A 19,725-nucleotide genomic window follows, 5' to 3' on the forward strand; every position below is an offset into this window, starting at 1 on the left:
GCTGTAGTTGACCCTAATTGAGACTCATTTCCAGTGGTTAAGTTTGAGTTCAAGGCTTTTCTTTATTGTATAAATCTTCTAAAGTGAAAGTAATACACTAATGAAGTAGTGGAGGGTAAACACAAAATTCTGTGGTTTAAAAGAGCTGATGTTTAGCTTGGAGAAAAGAAGGCTCAGAGAAATATGATAACTCTCTTCTAAGATTTGAAAGGCTATCAATAATATTGGAAAATAGTATGGCAAAAACTAGACATTAACCAATACCTAACATCTTACACCAAGATAAGGTCAAAATCGATTCATGATTTAGAAAAGTATAGATGATCTATAAGCAAATTAGGAAAACAAGGGATAGTCTACCTCTCAGATCTGTGGAAAAGGAAAAAAAAAATCATGGCCAAAGAAGAAATAGAGAACATTATAAAATGCAAAATAAATAATTTTGATTATATCAAATTAAAGAGTTTTTGAAACAAACCAATGCAGATAAGATTAAAAAGGAGCCAGTAAACTGGAAAATTTTTATATCTAAAGGTTTTGATAAAGCCTCATTTCTAAAATAGAGAATTGACTCAAATTTATTGAAGTTAAACCCATTCTTCAATTGATAAATGGTCAAATGATATGAACAATTTTCAGATGAAGAAATAAAAACCTTTCCCAATCTTATGAAGAGATACTCTAAGTCATTATTGATCAGAGAAATGCAAATTAAGACAACTCTGAGGTATCATTACACACCTCTCAGATTGGCTAAGATGAGAGGAAAAGATAGTGATAAATGTTGGAGGAATATGGGAAAAGTGGGACACTAATACATTGCTGGTGGAACTGTGAACTGATTTAACCATTTTGGAGAGCAATTTGGAACTATGCCCAAAGGGCTATCAAACTGCATACTCTTTGATCCATCAATGGTTTTACTGTGCTTGTATCCCAAAGAGATCTTAAAGGAGGGCAAAAATTGTCCTGTCCGGCAGGACATCAACAGTGGGTCATCGAGTGGAGCCGGGGCTGAGGGAGAGCAAAGGCTCTGTAAGACAACCAGTCTGTAAAGCACCACGTGCTTGGGGACAGGATCGGAGAGACAGAGAGGCAACTCAAGATTTAAGATGGTGAATGTCTCTGTTTAATGAATGAAGAGAGTTTAATTAAATAGGATTTCTGAGTGGGGGGTTACAATGAGAAGAATGTTGGACCATAGGTGTGGCGGAAATCGTAGAGTATACTGTTATCTAGATCTTGGGCGGAGATGACCGATTTCTTGGGACACACATTATCTAATCTCAGGAATTTAGGGTGTTTGCTAATCTTCTTAGCTCTTTGTTTCCTGCGTCCAAGGACATGGTCTCTGGCATGGGAGTGTTCAAGGACATGGTCTCTGGCAAAAAATATTTGTGGCAGCTCTTATTATAATAGCAAGAAAGTGGAAACTGAGTGGATGGTCATTACTTGGAGAATGGCTGAATAAGTTATGGCATATGGATGTTATGGAATATTATTGTTCTGTAAGAAACAACAAGATAATTTCAGAGAGGCCTGGAGAGACTTACATGAACTGATCCTAAGTGAAGTGAGTAGAATCAAGATAACGTTATACACAACAACAAGATTATGTGATAATCAACTCTGATGGGCATCATTCTTTTCAACAATGAGGGGATTCAAGACAATTCCAATAGACTTTTGACGGGGAGAGAGACAGCTGTCTCTCAAAAGAGAATTCAGAAAGAGAACTGTGGAGACTGAGTGTGTAGTAGTTTCACCTTTTTTTTTTTTAATTGCTGTTTGCTTGTTTTTTTCTATTTCTCATTTTCCCCCTTTTTGAACTGATTTTTTTTGTGGCTCATGATAATTGTGGAAATATCTATAGAAGAACTGCACATGTTTAACATATATTGGATTACTTGCAGTCCAGGAGAAAGGAAGAGGAAAGGGAAGGAAAAAATGGAACACAAGATTTTGTAAATCTTGCATATATCTTTGCATATATTTTGAAAATAAAACATTATTATTAAAAATGAATGATACATATAAAATTCTATAAAAAGAAATTTCTTCTTGTAAAAAAAGGCCATCATTCAGAAAATGAATCAGATTTGTTCTGACAGGCTCTAGATTGAGGTAGGAGCATTTAGTGGATGTCACAAAAAGCAAATGTGGCATTCACATAAAGAAAAATTTCCTTATGATTAGAATTCTATCAAAGTAGAATGGATTGTTTTGGGACACAGTAGGTCTTCCAGGAGAGGCTAAATAACTACCTGATAGGTATAATGTACTTTTTCAGGACCACTACTGAGGTCTTTTGAAAGAATTCTATGATTCTATGTTTATTTTAGTTTTGTTGTTTGACATACATTTCTGTAATTCATGTCACCGAGAAAGGCTTACCAAGTAATGAGAGAACAACTAGTTTTACTTCCAAGAGAAAAAAAAACAAATAACTTATTAACAATTATTATTAAGGATAAATTTAGTCTTCACACTATATACTACAGGGATTTCACAGTAATGATTAAGGACAGTTATTTATTTTTCTTTAGTGTATTTTATCATTGATGTTGATGGGACAACTCAGGGGAAATCACCTTTTAAATAAACCTTCACAATAGGGCAACCTATTCAAATGCTCTTCAAGTTACAACTGTTTTGAACAAGGAAGTTTTTATAAGGTAAATAATAAAAAAAGACTATTCCCTGTGAAGTATAAATGACATTTTCTATTACTTGTAAATGTATTTCTAGTTGTTTAGTCATTTGCTTAATTTATTTATCTCATAATAGACTGCTAGTACAATTTTAACTTCTAAATATACCAAAGGTTTTGAATATGATTTTCAGATATCAAATAATTCATATGCAAATGTAATAATTGGCAAAAAAAAAATCATGTTAACTTCTACACTTATGAGACTTTTCCTTCCTTTCCAGAATTGCCAGAATCAAGGATTCTTATAGAAAAGTAATGACCACTAATTTGTCTCAACCACCAGTTGTGCAACTCTGCTATGAAAATGTGAATGGATCTTGCATCAAAACCCCTTACTCCCCAGGATCTAGAGTCATTCTCTATGCTGTGCTTGGCTTTGGGGCTGTGTTAGCAGTATTTGGCAACTTGCTGGTCATTACTTCCATTCTTCACTTCAAGCAGCTGCACACACCTACAAACTTCCTCATCGCCTCCTTGGCCTGTGCTGATTTTTTAGTTGGGGTAACTGTGATGCCCTTCAGTACAGTGAGGTCTGTGGAGAGCTGCTGGTACTTTGGGGAGAGTTACTGTAAATTTCACACGTGTTTTGATACATCCTTTTGCTTTGCATCCCTCTTCCATTTGTGTTTCATCTCCATTGACAGGTATATTGCTGTCACTGACCCTCTGGTCTATCCAACCAAGTTCACGGTGCCTGTTTCTGGAATATGCATTGCCCTCTCCTGGTTCTTTTCAGTGACATACAGCTTTTCTATTTTTTACACGGGGGCCAATGATGATGGAATAGAGGAGTTGGTAATTGCTCTTACTTGTGTAGGAGGTTGTCAGGCTCCACTGAATCAGAATTGGGTTCTACTTTGTTTTCTTTTATTCTTTGTACCCACAGTTGCCATGATCATTATATATGGTAAGATTTTTCTGGTGGCTAAACAGCAGGCTAGGAAGATAGAAAGCAGTAGCAGCCAAACCCAATCTTCTGCAGAGAGCTATAAAGACAGAGTGGCCAAAAGAGAGAGAAAGGCTGCTAAAACACTTGGGATTGCCATGGCTGCCTTTCTTGTTTCCTGGTTGCCATATATTATTGATGCAGTAATTGATGCTTATATGAATTTCATAACTCCCCCTTATGTCTATGAGATCTTAGTGTGGTGTGTTTATTACAATTCAGCTATGAATCCCTTAATTTATGCTTTCTTTTACCCTTGGTTTCGGAAAGCAATAAAGCTGATTGTGAGTGGCAGAGTCTTAAGGAATGATTCTTCAACAATGAATTTATTTTCTGAGGAAGCAGAAATAGATTGAAAAAATTGCAATAAATCTAAATTAAATCTCGTATATGGAACAAGAGCAAAAATGTAAACCTATGCTTAGAAATGTAAGATCCATTCAATCAGATGAAAACTGCATTCATCTACTGATGGATTTGGAACAAATATCTGCATATGTACTGAGAGTTATAAAATTGGCTCATATGTAGCTATGGTATTGCTATGTACATTCTTTCTTGCTGTATCTCTGACCTCTTTTTTTAACCAATTACCAATTATTTCAATCAACTAAATTCTATCCCTTCCTCTGCTTCTTCAATTTGAAACTTTATTATTTTCCCTCACATACACCCAGTATATATAATATCTCAAAATATATGCAGCAAAAATTCCTCTTGAAAAATTCATATTTTAAGACTTGAAAAATTCTAGTTTCAGATAAATTTGAGAGAAGAGCTTGAGGTTGACAGATAAATAATATGACTTCTCTGAAACTCAATTACCTTGTCTGTAAAATTGGTATTGGTACAACTACAGGGTTGTTGGGAATAAAATGCCTTTATTTTTAAATGCTATAATGAATATCTAGGAATGACCTTTTTTTGGTTAGTACTAGAAAGTATTTTTTAATTCCAAAGGTTTCATATTAAAATGAAAACATGAGATTTTACAGTAACTGGTTTGGGAAGAAATCATACATTAAAAGCACTATGTTTATATTTTTAAAGATGCTTAACTATGATGTCATGTTTAGAAATAACCTATTTTTTCTGGGCCTAATACCTAATATACAGTGGGATTGTAAACATGGTGTGTTGCATGCTATTTTCATTTGAGAACATGTATAATTTGTTTTAGTAGAAAAAAGAAAACAGATCTGTGAGGGGGAAGTTTTTATGTCATTGTTTTTTCCCAGTTCTGTATCTAATACATAAGCAGCCAATTCAATGATAACTAAATCAACAATTCTTAAAAAGAATTTTTTAACACTCTGTGAGTGGTTTCAGTTATCTCAAGTTATATTGCACATTTCTTATTACCAAATAAATTTAATTCAGCTTAATTGCAACATAAGCTTTTGTTACATTTAACAAAATAAGTGTTGTTATTTAAACAACATTTATGTAAGTGTAACATGAGGGAAGAAATGAACAAAACAATAAACAACAGATTTCTTACCCTCCCAACAAAGATTTTAAACTTCTGTCAAAATCCTATATATATAATTCAGTGACATCAAATCTAAATAGAAATGGGAGCCCTTCAAACATACATAAGGATTTCTCAATGGAAATATTCATTTAGAAAATCCACACATTAAAATTATCCATGTCTTATTTTAATTTTATTTTTTAAAAATTATTTCTTAATTACATTTTAATCTAGTTCAGCTGTACAATATTGAGTTGTGGTTCATATGAAGCTGTTTCCACACCTCTGATATAGGTTATACTGTAAAAATAAACCTCTATTTTATGAGCTGGAAAGAGAAACAATAAAAAAATAGAAATTCCTAGTTCAAAATATAAGGTACAATGCATTTGTGATGAATTCATGAGGGCATTCTTTTTGCCAAAAGGTACATTCAGTTAAAGAAAAGGTTAAAGACAAAATGAAGAGTAAAAGTAGTCATCAGGAGTAAAAAATAGAAATAAATTTGGGAGAGCAATAGAGTTAGCAAGGAAAGGAGTTTGAAGAAGCCATTAAAGGAATATGCCATGAGGTGTGAGTGCACAATTGACTCGGTAGGCTAAATCCATGGAGGAGTGTAGCAAACTAAGCAGAGTTACCTCTAGTAAGAAGAAAAATGTCATTAAAGGGAAGAAGCTATGAGGGAGAAAGAGAGAGTACCTCATAGTAGATCTAGCCCTGAAATAAAGATACTTAGCAAAATTCTTTTTCATAGGGGAAATATGACCTTGGGGCCTTCCCAGGGGAGGAGGAGAAGTACCAGGGAAAAGTTAGGGAGATAAAAGATACATACCATATTGAGACTGTCTTAAAGATATTAAGACATTTTGCTTCCCATCAAGGCTTTAGAACTTAGTTTTCAACAGTCTGGTAAGTTCCCATCATAGGTATTCTAGTGTTATCTTAAAGATCCTAATCAAGGCAGTCTGGACACATGGTTGCCTTAACCATGGTAATAATACAGTATAGGAAACCTGAGTTCTCAGGATGAGCATTTTAGCATTTCCTGATAAAGGGAGAGTTTCAAAACTTGTATCAGAATCACTATCAGGCCTTGTCTGCACAAAGACCAGCAGAAAGCCATCATGCAAATACCTCACTGAGGACTCTGGCATGAATATTCTCTACCTAGCAATCAGAACAGGGAGTTGTTACCAATTATTGAGAGTTTCTGGGGTGTGGTATGGAACTTTAGGTGACATGCTATTTGTTTTGAAGATGAATTGTAGAGATAGTGGCACCAAGGTGCAAAAATTTTCCTAAATTTCTAGGATTTTCTAAATCCTCAGGGCAAAAGAATTGTTTGGTAATTTTTTAAAAAATTCATTTTAAACTTAATTACAAAACAAAAAAAGAAAAAAAAAAGAGGGCATTTCCATGTACATAATAGAACATGAGAAGATTAAATATAAAATAATAACTTTCCACTAAAAACTATATTATATATGTATTCATGTGTATTTATGTAAATGTACATATATATATATAGATATAGATTATCTAAACATATACATATATCCACAAACACTTTTATCCTTTGTTCTCAAAGAAGACCAAAACATCAATTAGAATCAAGTTACAGTGTGTTTACTGTGACTAGTCAGACCAATATTAGCTGGGAATGCTCAACCACAGCTTAGGCACAAAGAGTCCATGTGAACATTTGGAGTAGTTCTTTAAATCTGTGCATTTCATATTTCTTTTGAGCTACTGCAATTCTGCTTTGATCATACTGCTTAGTACCTTCTGTGATGAGGGTACACCATTCTGGGCAGTCCTGTGCCAGTGAATATCATTTCACACAATTAATTCTGAAGTTCTTCAGAGATGTTACACACACACACACACACACACAGACACACACACACACACACACACGCACACACACACACACACGCACATTTTAAGCATATTTGTAAAACCATACCATGAGTATTTCTACTTGGCATCTCTTTCTCTGGAGGTAGATAGCATTTTCCTTCAAAGGTCCAAATCTTTACATTTTTTTTTCCTAACTCAATCAGCTCATCATTTTCAGTAATAGAGCAATATTCCAACACAATCGTATTCTATCTGAGAGATTGTTCATGACAGTTCCACTCCTAAAAAACTTCTGCATTCTTTCTATACTTGACTATATTGTTTTTATTTATAAAAAAATTTTAATTTAAAATGATCAAAACACTTCAACAGTATTTATAATATGGTTTAAATAAAGTCTGCTGTTGCTGTAATCACTTCCTTTACATATTTTTTCACTAGTTTTTTTTTTTCTACTAGTTTCTTTGAAACTCCAATCTTTTCTTCCAAATGAACTTTGTTACTATTGTTGCCAGTTCATTGTAATAATTTTGTTACTAATTTAATTGGGATGGCATTGATTAAATAGATTAGTTTGACAAAATGTTATTTTTTAAATATTGCTTTGCCTAGCTATGAACAATAAATATTGCTCCAATTATTTGTACAAATTTGCTTTATGTTTATGTTCATGTAATTCTTGTGTGTTTTGGGGCATATTTTCAGACATTTTAAGCTGTCTAATTATCGTCTAAAACAATGTTGAATAATATTGGTGACAATGTAGTTTCCCCATTTCCTGTTTTAATTAAATCTATTACAACTTTAACTTTGTCTGAAATCATGATTATTCCTGCTTTTTTACCTAATAAATTCTACTTCAGTCATTTATTTTATCTTTGTATCTCTTCCTTTTATTGTTCCTTGAAAACAATATTTTGTTTAATTCAGATTTTTAATCTGCTATCCAGTTGTTTTACAAGTAAATTCATCCCATTCACATTCTAAACTACAATTACTTGTAAATGTTTTCCTCCTTCCTATTTTGCCTCATTAAGCACTCACCCAATTTACCCTATCCCTTTTTACTCTTCTGCTTTATTTCTACTACCTGCCTTGATGTCCAATTCCTTAACCTACCCATGCCTCAGAATTCCTGCTTTCCTGATCCTATCCCCCTGCCATTTAATTTTTTAAACTCAATTTAGAAGACTTTTATACCTCCATTAGATATATTTGAATGAGATAAGTATTCTTTTTTATCTCTCTCTACCCAGTCTGATGTTTTTTTTTTTTAATTACCACATCAAACACAGTTCTGTCTAAGCCTTTGTTTTAAACTACTAAATAATGATGACAATCATAAGAGTACTGATAACATTTTAACATATAAAAAAGTAAAAAAAAAAATGACCTTATGGAGATCAATAAAGACCAATTGTAAATTTAATAATTTTTTTTTCCTTTTTTCCCCCATTCAGAATTATACTTAAACGTTTTTGGGCATATTATCTTTCTTTATAACATTAGCTCTTTTGCTCTAAAAAATATATTTTTCCAAGATCTAGAGTACTTCAACATGGAAGTTGCTAGATCTTGAGTAATCCTTATTGTTGCTCTGTGGTGTTTATTTTTGATGTTGTTGCTTGCAATATTTTCTCCTTAACCTGGAGTGTTGAAACTTGGCTATAATATTCCTGTAAATTTTCCTCTTTTCTGTCAAGTGGTGATCTGTGGATTCTTTTTATTTCTTTTTTGCCTTTTTGTTCTAGAACTTAAGAGCAATATTCCTTGATAATTTCTTGCAATATTGTATCAATATTCTTTTTTTATTGTATCTTTCAGGTAGTCCAACTTTTTTTTATTGTCTCCCCTTGATCAGTTTTCCAATTTTTTTTTGTGATGAGATGTTTTCTATTCTCTTCTGGTTTTAGGCCAACAGAACTGTAATATCTCCCTCTCCCCAACAAGGTAATCCAAGTCCTTAATGGACATATCTTCTGTCAGGTTTATTTATTTTGTAAGCTTTGGTCTGGACCTGTGAGTTTATCCATGTATGAAACTCCTGGTGTGTGTGTGTGTGTGTGTGTGTGTGTGTGTGTGTGTGTGTGTGTGTATGTAAAACATAAATAATTAAAAGGAGGGAAAGGTAAGAATAGGAGAAAACTTTTAGTAGGAAGGATTGAAGAAAAAAAACAGAAGGCTTTTACCAAACAAATCTTCAAGGCAACTTTCAAAAGAAGAATAAAGATGAAAATTACTAGGACTTAGTCCCCCAAACTAACAAAGGAAGAGTCATGCTTTATAATTCCCTCTAAAACTCATTTGATTTCTTGCAAAAGTATACCATTAATCACAAAGGGAATTTCATGTTTTATTTGTTGTTGTCCCTCCAAGTATGTGAAAATGATGAGGTATGGATCGTGGCAGGAAAATGGGTAGGTCTCCTAGTTCTCCATAACACCAAGTTAAGGCAGATTCACAGCGAGAATCACTACACAAAAGGCTATGATGAGAAAAGGCACTTTATTAAGAGAGAGACACCAAGATATTCTCTTAGTGGGCAATGTCAAAGAATTGCCAAGAAACATTTTCTCAGGGCTTACTTTTATACAGAAACAAAACAATTTGGGTTTTGCATCAGAAAGGAACATACTTGAGATAGGGTGTGGGAAAAGAGTCTTTCCTAGGGAATGTAGGTTTTGCATCCAAAAGGTGCATAATGTGTGGGAAGAGAGTCTTTCCCAGGGAATGTAGATGCTCTTCTGGGTGAAGCTGTATTGTCCTTATCAAAAACAACTCAAAGTAGTTCAGTAGAGCTAATCTTCATATGTGAAGATTATACCTTGAAATGTCAATAATAATAGAGAAAATAATTTTCCAGGACTTTTTTTTCTTCTATTCACTGATAGTATGGTCTCTCAGTACCTTTTTACAATTTATTTAATTTATTTTTAATTTATGAAGCAAAACAAGTATTTCTATAATATCACAGAATAAAACAATTATGATTGCACACAAAACTGCAAATGTATTATGTGTAACTTGCTAGTCCTTTTGAACACATAATAAAGTTATCAAGTAAATTTCCTTGAACTGACAAAAGAAATAAATCTGGTCAATTCAATATCCAGGTGAAATATTGTTGACATGCTTTTATTGATTAGAAAGTATACTTTCAGTTGACTATCTTCTTTTGCATTTGTGATACCGAGATAAACCAATGTGCTGAACTAAGAAAGGGAAACCAGTTCTGCTTTAAAATATAGTATCTCCAGGACTAAGTGTAATGACGGAGAAATTGAAGCAGGAGAAAGATTAGAGAGTTTTTAATATTTTATTAATGGGAGAGTAAAATTGACTGGACAGGACTCTTGTCTCAAATTATCCAGTCAGACAGAGATAAAGATATACTGGGACCAAGGAATCCATGTTGGTCCCAGGGCTGGAGGAGACTGTCATCCCAAAGAATCCAGTGTCCAGCATACAGCCACCAGCCGCCAACCTCCAGCAATGAATGGAGGAACCCCAACTTCTTAAATACCTTTTCTCTAAACAAAGAAAGGGGTAGGAAATGGGGAAAACTTCTATCAGGATGGGGGAGGCCATAAATCCTAAAAACCCAGAGACAGGATGTCTGAATACAAAGAAGTAAGGATATCAGTGAGGTATCTTGGAATATTTTAGAGGGACATTGTAAATTCTTAAGGACAGAAAAGAGTCAGGAGGTCTACTCTCTTGTTTATCTTGCTAACTTATAACCTTAGAACAAATAGTCCTCAGTCTTAATGGGCCAGAGTGGGATTTACAACTAAAAAAATTGAGACAGAACAGTTAAGGAAACTGAGACAAGGGAAACTCGTACAGGGAAACTGAGTCAGGAAAGTTAAAGAGAAATGTGACATAACATAAGGGCAGAATATAGTCAAGAACTGAGACAAATTTTTATCTCCCTCTGAGAACTTTACAACAATCATTGCCTCATTTTGTACTAAAAATTATAGACTCCTGGAATATAACAATGACATTGTAAGATCAAGGTAGCATTGATACCCTGTCCCTACAGATCACAACTTAAAATCTGGAAGCAAACTTCTTTCCCCCAGCCTCTTATTTCAGACCTGGAGCTATTCAGAAAAAAAAATCACTTATAATTGAAAGTATACTAAATCAAACAGAGAGAGTGGAATTCAGAGAAATTTGGAATTTAGGGTTGAGATTCATATTTTAAAACAAGTATACAAACCGTGTCTGGAAACATAATCTCATAAAAAGAGTAGTACTAAGATAGAATATGTGAGGACCACTCTCAATCTTGCTACAATATAACTGTGTGATCTTAAGCAAATCTCTGTATTTCAGTTTCCTCTATTGGAAGGTCGGACTAATGATGCTCTATCTATGACAAAAGGTTTTTAGTAAGGATAAAAAATATAATGGATGTAAAAAGGCTTTAAAATTTTAATAGTTGATATTTGCATAGTACTTTGTGCATTTTGAAACATTTTACATAAATTTTCTCATTTGTTACTCTCAACTACTTAATGAGTTAATCCAGGGAAGAATTTCTATTCTCAAATTTGCAAATGAGAAAACTGAGACTCAGAGAGACAGGATAACTTGCTATGAGTTACATGAGTGTTGACTGATAAAGCTCATAGATAAAGCTACATCTTTTGATCCCATATCCAAAGTTCTTTCCATTACACATAGCTTCAAAATTACGTAAAAGCAAAGTATTTGATTTAGAAACAAAATTTAATTACTAGACTAATAAGGGAAAATTTGAAACCAAAGATGCCTATTTCTTATTATAATTCAGAAGGCTCACAGAAAACTTTTAATACATATCTATTATTGACACACAGACACCCAATAGCTGGATGGAGCCTTGACTAAGTGAATTTATCAAAACACCTAGAATCCATTGTTCACTGAACACAGTAGTAGTTGTTTGTCCTATTCTTGAAGAGGACCATGACTTCAGGGAGGTGATGCTATGACATGCAAGTGAATTGAACTGAAGTGAAGTGAGGGCTGTGCAAGGCACCTGCCTCACTTTCCCCTCCAGTACTATCTGGGTCCAATGGAAACATATAGATCAAGACAATTGGAGATGAACCTGAATAAAATGGGAGACCTAACTCCTCAATGGGTTTCATTGAGGCCATACCTATTCAGTGATTAAGGATAGTAGATACTAAGCAAAGAAAAGAAGTAGATCTTGTCCTTATTTTAAGGATAATCATAACCATTCTGAAATAACTGAGATGATTTTCTTGTTTGGGAACTCACAAACCTCATCTTAAAATTTCCTTTTTTCCTATTTAATTACAATGGACAAAAAAATTGTGGACAGTCAAAATGAATATACAATCTACTGTATTTAGAAATTTTCACCCAGGATACCAAGATAAATTCCAGTATTTCATCATATTGGCTCTGTGTTTGATCCATGTATTCAAAATTAAAATGAAACTCCAAATAGCATAGAAAATTTAGCGGCTGAGTGGGAAAAAAGGTTCTTCACGTTGGGGAGGGAGGGTTTGGTTATCTGGGGAAAGGGAATATAAGGTACTACTGGCCAAGACATAGCATATTTGAAAAATATCTTGTAAAACTTTGTAAGTAGTGTGTAGTCCTCATTGCCTCTCCTGACAAAGTTGTAATACTGGTGCTGAATATGTTTCTCTACACATGTTGTGAATATGTATAAATACATAAATAATGAAGATTTACATACATAAATATAAATAAATATATAAATACAAATAATGGAGTCATTATTACATTGTTGTTGTTCAGTCATGTCAGATTTTTTTGTGACCCTATGGTCCAGAGGGTTTTTCTTTCATTTCCTTTTCTATTGGATTAATAAACAGTTCAAATGACTTGGCCAGGCTCACACAACAAGTGTTTGAGTTCAGATGTGAAGTCATCTCCCTGACTCCATGCCCAGTATTCCATCAACCAAACTACTTAGCAGGCTTCTCATTATAACATTGTTATATGATAAATTTGTGTTGTTAGTATTGAATGAATTCTGATTAGTTGTAAAACCGAACTCCAATTAAAATATAGCTTTTTAAAATTTGTATTTGTTATTTTTTTATTTATTAAAGCTTTTTATTTACAAAATATATACATGGGTAATTTTTCAACATTGACCTTTGCAAAGCCTTCTGTTCCAAATTATCCCCTTCTTCCCCCCCACCCATTGCCCTAGATGGCAGGTAGTTCAGTACATGTTAAAGACATTAAAATACATGTTAAATCCAATATATGTATACATATTTATACAGTTATCTTGCTGCACAAGAAAAATCAGATCAAGAAGAAAGAAAAAACTGAGAAAGAAAACAAAATGCAAGCAAACAACAATAGTCTGAGAATGTTATGTTGTGGTTCACATTCAATTCCCACAGTCCTCTCCCTGGGTGTAGAAGGTTCTTTTAATCACTGAACAACTGGAACTGGTTTGAATATTCTTATTGTTGCAGAAAGCCATGTCCATCAGAATTGATCCTCATATAGTCTTGTTGTTGCCATGTATATTGATCTCCTGGTTCTCCTCATTTCACTTAGCATCAGTTTATATAAGTCTCTCCAGGCCTCTCTGAAATCATCCTGCTGATTATTTCTTATAGAATAATAATATTCTATAACATTCATATGCCATAACGTTTTCAGCCATTCTCCACTAATGACCATCCATTCAGTTTCCAGTTTCTTGCCACTACAGAAAGGGCTGCCACAAATATTTTTTGCACATGGGTCCCTTTTCTTCCTTTAAGATCTCTTTGGGATATAGGTCCAGTAGAAATACTGCTGGGTGAAAAGATATGCACAGTTTGATAACTTTTTGAGCATAGTTCCAAATTGCTCTCCAGAATAGTTGAATTTGTTCACAGTTCCATCGACAATGTATCAGTGTCCCAGTTTTCCCACATCCCCTCCTGTTATGCCACAGTTCTCTTTAACTGTCTTGACTCAGTTTTCCTGCACTAGTTTCCCTTGTCTCAGTTTCTTTATCTGTTCTGTGTCAATCCCCTAAGCTGTAAACCCCACTCTGGTCCATTAAGATTGAGGACCGTTTGCTCTAAGGTTATAAATTATTAGCAAGATAAACAAGAAAGCAGACTTCCTGACTCTTTTCTGTCCTCAAGAATTTACGATATCCCTTTAAAATATTCCAAGATACCTCACTGACATCTTTATCTCTGTGTATTCAGACATCCTGTTTCTGGTTTTTTGGGGGTTTATTGCCTCCCCCATCCTGATAGAAGTTTTCTCTTGCTTCTTACCCCTTCCTTTGTTTAGAGAAAAGGTATTTAAGAAGTTGGGGTTCCTCCATTCACTGCTGGAGGCTGGTGGCTGGCAGCTGTATGCTGGACACTGGATTCTTTGGGATGACAGTCTCCTTCAGCCATGGATTCCTTGGTCCCAGTATATCTTTATCTCTGTCTGACTGGATAATTTGAGACAAGAGTCCTGTCCAGTCAATTTTACTCTTCCATTAATAAAATATTAAAAACTCTCTAATCTCTATCCTGCCTCAGTTTCTCCAGCATTACACTCCAACATTCATCATTATTTTTTTCCTGTCATCTTAGCCAATCTGAGAGTTGGGCAGTGGTATCTCAAGAGTTTTCTTAATTTGCATTTCTCTGATCAATAGTGATTTGGAGCACCTTTTCATAGGACTACAAATAGTTTCAATTTCTTCATCTGAAAATTGTCTATATCCTTTGACCTTTGGAGAATGGCTTGAATTCTTATAAATTTGAGTCAATTACCTATATATATTTAGAAATGAGGCTTTGTCAGAACCTTTAAATGTAAAAAAATGTTTTCCCAGTTCATTGCTTCCCTTCTCATCTTGTCTGCATTGAGTTAACTTAATATAATTAAAATCGTCTATTTTGTGATCAATAATGACCTCTAGTTTTTCTTTGGTCACAAATTACTTTCTCCCCCAAGATCAGAAAGGTAAACTATCCTATGTTCTTTTAATTTGTTTATAATATTCTTTATGTCTAGATCATGAACCCATTTCGACCTTATCTTGGTATACAGTGTTATGTGTGGGTCAATGCCTAGTAAAATGTAGCTTTTAAATGCAAAAGTACAGACACAGAGAAGAGAGAGATAAAAAAAAAAAAACATTTTTGGAGTCAGGTCCCTGCAGAAAACATTTTGGCTCTAGAGATGGAAGAAGTAGAAAGACAGTGGTAGAGCAGGTGATGAGGAAAAAATCATCAAGCAGGAATTCCTTCATCACATCTCCTGGAGAGGAAAAAAAAAAGATTTAAAGAAGGTGACTTTATGGAAGAAAATCATGTTATATATGTAGGACTTAATCCTCATGAACATCCAGCTTCCATAGAAGCAATTTACCCCTAGTGTTTGGGATATTTTGTGAATTTTTTTGAACCCCCCCCTTTTTCTGGAAGGAGAAAAGGCTTGGGTTTATTCAATAATCAATGCTTCTGTCTTTTGGGAACTTTGCCTTTTAGAGAACCTAGGCACTCAGTGCTATTTTTATAATATAATTCCCATTGAGATTCCTCTAAAAAGAAAGCACTTAAGACTCATAGAGCTTTACCTCTTCCAGGACCTATCTAGCCTTCTTATTTAAAGTGCTACCTTGATACACACACACACACACACACACACACATATATATATGTATGTATATATATATATATATGAAAATGCTTATATTTCTCCCAGTCCCCTGGGATCTAGATTCACTTCTTGTGAATTCCCATTATATAAGATATCCCATGATATCTTTAATATCAAATAAATCTCTTATCACTGAATTGCAAGAAGGAAACACTGCAAAATACAGGTGGAGAAAATTTACATATTGGAGAAAAGAATGAAAGAGTTGGAGGAATTCTTCAAAACTCATTCATTGGAAGGAAAAAATGAAGATCTTCTAATAAACCAATCCCTGTTGTATGCACCAAGCTAGCACATGAGGATAAAAATGCAAAAATAAGCATCCTGATCCTTGGCCATGTTACATTTTATAGAAGGAGATAACATGTATGTAAATGAAAATATATTTAATATATATTGCACAAATGCAAATGGACTTTTTGGGGGTAGAGGAAGGGAACACAGTGGCTCTTGAGCAAAGTTGTGAAGGAAATAGGAAACCCTGAGATTTGGAGTAAGGATAGTACATTTCTGATATGAGAGATAATGTGTGTAGAGGCATAAAACAGGAGATGAAAAGAAGTTTATGAAGAATAGCAAAGCCAGGTCAGAGGACCATAGGATACATAAAGTTGGATAATATATAAGTCTAGGAAGACAAATTAGATTCAGGCTTAAAAATATAAAGCTTAAAAGTATAAGGAAGAAGAATCAAGAAAAGCAAAGAGAAGTTCAAATCTGGATCAGGAATTTGGAAGATCACAGAATATAACACTGAAATTAAGGCAGATGGGGAGGGGAAGAAGGAATCATTGAACCTTAACAGATTTGAGTAGTTACTCTACTCATAGTGAGTAGAGATGAAATTTCTGAAATAGAAAGATCCTTCTAAATTACGAATAAGAATGATGAAGTTTAACAGGTATCAGTAGGAAAGGAGAAATAGTTCTTTCTTGTCAAATACACAAGGCTACATTTGGTGATTGGAAATGCCAAATATGTAGAAGTAGCCATGTGGTATGCTTGATAAGAACAAACAATATGCTATCTTCTCAGGCTTTGTATCTAGGATAAAAGTTCCTGTCCTACAACTTTATATCCTAGTCATATAAGACTATAGATTTCTGTAAGATTCTGCAAGAATTCTATAATTTGTGATTTCCTCTGGCTCTGAAAACTTAGGGCTCTGAAAACATTGTCATACATTTATTAGATGTCATAATTAAGACTTGAATCAGGTCTCCTTTATTTCAAGGCTGGTTCTTTACCTATTTTACCATGCTGCATATCAATATTATTAAGATATCTTCTAAACACATTTATTATGATTCACACTTCACACCTTTGGGATTTCATTATAAAGTTTTGGGAAGATTAACATATTCTCTTATTTCTTGAGAGTATATTTTATGATTAGCTCTCCTATGAGCCCTCAGGGAGCTATAACCTAATAAAATACTTCTTTGGCAACTTCACAAGCTGATCAGCATTTCTTGTTTGTTTGTTTTTTTAACATGCCAGGAAACACACATGCCATTAGGAGTTATATCAAGTTTTGAGTATTGGATTAAAGGAGCAGTTCAGAAGGGTAAATAACAAAAGACAATCTTTCAAATCAGTAGAAAATGGCATATGCAATTAAAACAAATTTTTAATCATGTGCTAAATTTAGGTTTATTTAGAAATAACAAAGCAAATTTCATCAGTGTAAAAATAATGAAGGATTTGGGGTTTGTTTTACAATGGTTTGTGTAGCTACTGTAATACACTGATTGTAATACTTCTTGTCTGACTACAAATTTTTATCTCACTCCCCAAATTTGAAATTTTAGAAATGCTCAGGGAATATGGAAATACTGGAAGATTCACACATGGAAATGAGGATCAACACGTCTTACCAACTTGCTGCTGTGCAGCTCTGTTTTGAGAATGTGAATGGATCCTGCATCAAAACCTCATATTCTCCCATACCTCGAATGATTCTGTATGTGTTTTTTGGCTTTGGTACTGTGCTAGCAGTATTTGGCAACTTGCTGGTCATCACTGCCATTCTTCACTTTAAGCAGCTACATACACCTACAAACTTCCTCATTGCTTCCTTAGCCTGCGCTGACTGTTTGGTTGGACTCACTGTGATGCCCTTTAGCATGGTGAGGTCAGTGGAGAGTTGTTGGTACTTTGGGGACAGTTATTGTAAATTTCACACATGTTTTGATGGGTCATTTTGCTATGCTTCTCTCTTCCATTTGTGTTTCATCTCCATTGATAGATACATTGCTGTCACTGATCCTCTGGTCTATCCAACAAAGTTCACAGTACCCATTTCAGGGATATGTATTGCTGTGTCCTGGGGTTGTTCAGTAACATATAGTTTTTCTCTTGTGTACACAGGAGTCAATGATGATGGGTTAGAGGATTTGGTAATTGCTCTCACTTGTGTGGGAGGTTGTCAGGCTGCAATGAATCAAGACTGGGTTCTCTTTGGATTTCTTTTGTTCTTTATACCAACAATTGCCATACTCATTTTATATGGTAAAATTTTTTTGGTAGCTAAACACCAGGCTAGAAAGATAGAAAGTACTAGCAGTCAAACCCAGAACTCTGCAGAGAAGTATAAGGACAGAGTGGCCAAACGAGAGAGAAAGGCTGCTAAAACATTGGGGATTGCTATGGCTGTGTTTCTTGTCTCTTGGCTGCCATATTTCATTGATTCATTAATTGATGCTTATATGAATTTCATAACTCCCCCTTATATCTTTGAGATCTTACTATGGTGTGTTTACTACAACTCAGCTATGAATCCCTTGATCTATGCTTTCTTTTATCCTTGGTTTCGGAAAGCAATTAAGCTAATTGTGAGTGGCAGAGTCTTGAGGAATGGTTCTTCAGAGATGAATTTATTTTCTGAAAAAGCAGAAATACATAAATGAGAAAGGTTTATAATATCATTCTTTATGTCTAGATCATTAGTACAGACTAATATGGATTGAAAATGAAAGGAAATGTGGAATCTCTAATGGGCAATTCAAGAAATGAAATATATTTGTTAAATTCATAGAAAATTACATTCAACTGGTAATAATTCTGACATTTGTTGCCATCATATGCTCAGACATTTTCAAATTAATATCAGAAGTAGATAGTGTTTACTTACAGTGTAAAATTTCTATGTAACTTTCAGTTATAAAATGAAGGAAGTTGATCTAAAGAGGTCCAAGGAGAAGCAGAAATTCTGTGTACCAAAATATTCAGCACAGCTTTCTTAATACAGAAAGGAATTTGAAACAAAATAGATTCCCATTATTTGGGTGGGATGAGGATATTGTGCATAAATTAAATGGAATATTATTAGCAAGAAATTAGTAAGAAATTATGAATGTGAGGACTTTGACAAATATGGAAAGATTTTTATGAACACATAAGCACAGAACACAGAACAATGTATATAATAATTTCAACAATTTAAATGAAAAGGTCATTAAATAGATACTAAACTCTGAAAAAAAAAGTCCAAAAGAATATCTAATGAAATATAATTCTCTTTTCTTAGCAAAAAGGTAATAAAATATGAAGGTAGGATGGTGGCTACAATATCAAATATAATTCTAAATTCAAATATAATTACTGTATCAGTGTATTTTGTGTAGTTGTTTATTTTTCTTTGTTACTAGGAAGGTTGAGAGATGAGGTGTGATAAAAGGGACATAACAGAATTGTCAGTGATATAAAAGCAGAAGGCATCAATACATCTTTGTATATTCAATGAAGAGATTAAACTGTTCTTTTTTATCATCAATATTTAGATAATTAACAAGAAAATAAATTTAGATTGGAAAATGGTTTGTAGTTGTCTTTTGCTTCTCTCTACAAATAACTTATAATTTTTAAATTTTATCTTTGTAGCATTTTCAATTATATCTGATACCCAAAAGAAAGATAATATCAGCATCTAACATTTATGTAGCATTTTGAGGTTCATAAATATTTTACAGATATATCATTTTATCCTCAATATATTTCAGAAAGAAAGGTATTCTCTCCATTTTATAATTGAGGAAACCAATGCAAAAAGAGGTTAAGTTACTT

General features: G+C 33.8%; 2 protein-coding genes across 2 annotated transcripts; both read left to right on the plus strand.

The window, feature by feature from the left end:
- The first annotated feature begins 2,968 nt into the window (after positions 1-2,968).
- LOC127559575 (trace amine-associated receptor 9) lies at positions 2,969-4,015 on the plus strand. The gene has a single exon (XM_051993462.1). The coding sequence runs from the start codon at positions 2,969-2,971 to the stop codon at positions 4,013-4,015; it is 1,047 nt and encodes a 348-aa protein (XP_051849422.1).
- Positions 4,016-16,934: 12,919 nt separating this feature from the next.
- On the plus strand, positions 16,935-18,783 carry LOC127559577 (trace amine-associated receptor 9-like). The gene has a single exon (XM_051993463.1). It carries the CDS (start codon positions 17,487-17,489, stop codon positions 18,567-18,569), a length of 1,083 nt encoding a protein of 360 aa, XP_051849423.1. The 5' UTR covers positions 16,935-17,486; the 3' UTR covers positions 18,570-18,783.
- The last annotated feature ends 942 nt before the right edge of the window (positions 18,784-19,725 follow it).

This window comes from Antechinus flavipes, chromosome 4 (assembly GCF_016432865.1).
Source record: "Antechinus flavipes isolate AdamAnt ecotype Samford, QLD, Australia chromosome 4, AdamAnt_v2, whole genome shotgun sequence".
NCBI classification, from domain to species: Eukaryota; Metazoa; Chordata; class Mammalia; order Dasyuromorphia; family Dasyuridae; genus Antechinus; species Antechinus flavipes.

What these genes read in the sequence shown, in the direction of transcription:
- LOC127559575 (XM_051993462.1), top strand. Translation starts at nt 2,969, where the DNA reads ATGACCACTAATTTGTCTCAACCACCAGTTGTGCAACTCTGCTATGAA.
- LOC127559577 (XM_051993463.1), top strand. Translation starts at nt 17,487, where the DNA reads ATGGAAATACTGGAAGATTCACACATGGAAATGAGGATCAACACGTCT.